Consider the following 2293-nt stretch of genomic DNA (forward strand, 5'->3'; position numbering starts at 1 on the left):
TGTAAATAAAAGCCAAAGAGACAGTATCCCAGAGGAGTAATACAAGTGATTTAGAAAAATCAGTGAACTATTTGACAGGAACATCAGCAGTTCACTGTCTGGGGCAACATTGGAAATTTCCAAGCTGGTTTTATACATACAATGGAATGAACTACTGATATATAAAAAACACAAATGAATATTTAAAAAAATATACTAAGTGAAAGACGCAGATACAAAATAGTTTGTAATCATACAAAAGTATTATATGATTCCATTTATATGATTCTGGAAAAGACTGAACTATAGGGACAGAAATCTGATCTGTGGTTCCAGGGGCCTGAGGATGGGAAGAAGATATTGGCTACAGAAGTGTCATAAGGGAACATTTTAGGATGATAAAAACATTTTATACATTGATTGTGGTGGTGTTTGTATGACTATCTATGTTTGGAAAAGTACATCAACATATGTACTAGAAAAGGTGATCTTTGTCCTTAAATTCAACCTCAATTATCATTTCATTAAAATTGTTTGGATATCACTTGCCTCTTTTTATTTTAACAGACTATTTAGAAAACTCCTTAGGTCTGCACTGCCCAATAAGATATGAGATAGCTACGCATCACAGGTGGATACACACGTACACAGATACATATATAGAAACATATATACACACACATATGTGTGTATATGTATATGTATCTATACATAGTTGTATCCATATATAGTTGTCTTTGTACCTGAGCAGTATGGATAATGCTGCAAGAAATATGGAGATGCAGATATCAATTTGAAATACTGATTTAAATTCTTTTGAACATGTATCTAGAAGTGGGACTTCTGGATCTTGTGGTAGTTCTACCTTTAATTTGTTTTTCCTTGTGGTTGCACTGTTTTACAGCCCACCAACAGTGTACAAGAGTTCTAATTTTTCCACACCCTCACCAACATTATTATCCTTTGTTTTTTTGATAATGGTCATCCTAACAGGTGGTAGGTGATGACTCGTTGATCTATGTATTCTGATAATTTATGATGCTGAAGACCTTGTCAATTACCTGTTGGCCATTGTCTATTTTCTTTGGGGAAATGTATACCCAAGTTCTTTACCCATTTTTAAACTGGGTTATTTAGAGATTTTTTTTCTATTGAGTTGTAGGAGTTCCTTATATATTTTGGAAATTAACCCCTTAGCAGGGTTTTGTGGTTTACAAATATCTCTTCTCCAATTCTATAGGTTGCTTTTTTACTCTATTTATTGTTTGCTTTCTGTGCAGAAGATTTTTAGTTTGGTGTAATCTCACTTGTCTATTTTTTATTTTGATGTCTGTTCCTTCATGTCATATCCAAGAAATCATTGCCAAGACCAGTCTCATCAAGCTATCCTCCGTGTTTTCTTCTACAAGTTTTATAATTTCAGGTTTTATGTTACTTAATTCATTTTGAGTTGATTTTTGTGTATTGTGTAAGATAAGTGGCTAATTTTATTATTTTCTATGTGGATAAACAGTTTTCCCAACACCATTTGTTGAAGGGATTATCCTTACCACATCATGTATTTTTGGCATGATTTGAAAATATCAGTTGAATGTACATCTGTGGATTTAATTCTGGGCTTTCTGTTCTGTCTCATTTGTCTACATGTCTGTTTTGATGCCAGTTCAGCATTCTTTTAATTATTTTAGCTTTGTAATATATTTTAAAATCAGGAAATGTGATGCCTCCAGCTTTGTTTCTCTTTTTTAAGTGTTTTGGTTGATTGGGGTCCTCTGTGGTTCCCCATGAATTTTAGTTATTTTTTCTATTTCTGTAAAAAATGTCATTGTAATTTTGATAGAGTTTGCCTTGAATCTGTTAATCAGTTTGGGTTAGTATGGATATTTTAACAATATCACATATTCTAATCCATGAACATGGGATATCTCTCCAATTATTTGTATCTTCTTAAATTTCATTCGTCAATGTTTCATACTTTTTAGTTAACAAGGTTGTTAACCCATTAGTTAAATTTATTCCTAATTATTTTATTCTTTTTGTGAAGCTATTGTAATGGAATTGTTTAATTAATTCCCTTTTAAGAATGCTTGTTTTTTAGTGTACAAAGTGCAACTGATTTTTTACATTGATTTTGTATCTTGTTATTAGTCTAGCAGGTTTTTTATCGAGGGGGGAGGAGCGTTTAGGATCTTCTATATATAAGATCATGTCATCTTTAATATCAGTAATATATAAATGTTTTTATATTGATGGCTGCATTGTGGTTTTTGTAGAACATTCTTTTTTGTAGTACATATGCATTAGTGTATTAAGC

The 2293-nt window shown here is 31.7% G+C and overlaps 1 protein-coding gene across 1 annotated transcript in view; it reads left to right on the forward strand.

The window, feature by feature from the left end:
* The first annotated feature begins 2185 nt into the window (after positions 1-2185).
* Positions 2186-2293, forward strand: part of LOC105815195 (olfactory receptor 6C6-like) — an 8828-nt gene continuing 8720 nt past the window's right edge. Inside the window, 1 exon segment of the mRNA XM_012650330.1 lies at positions 2186-2203. Within this exon segment, the coding sequence (XP_012505784.1) occupies positions 2186-2203 (18 nt within the window).

The sequence above is a fragment of the Propithecus coquereli genome, unplaced genomic scaffold (genome assembly GCF_000956105.1).
Source record: "Propithecus coquereli isolate 6110/MARCELLA unplaced genomic scaffold, Pcoq_1.0 Scaffold111, whole genome shotgun sequence".
NCBI classification, from domain to species: Eukaryota; Metazoa; Chordata; class Mammalia; order Primates; family Indriidae; genus Propithecus; species Propithecus coquereli.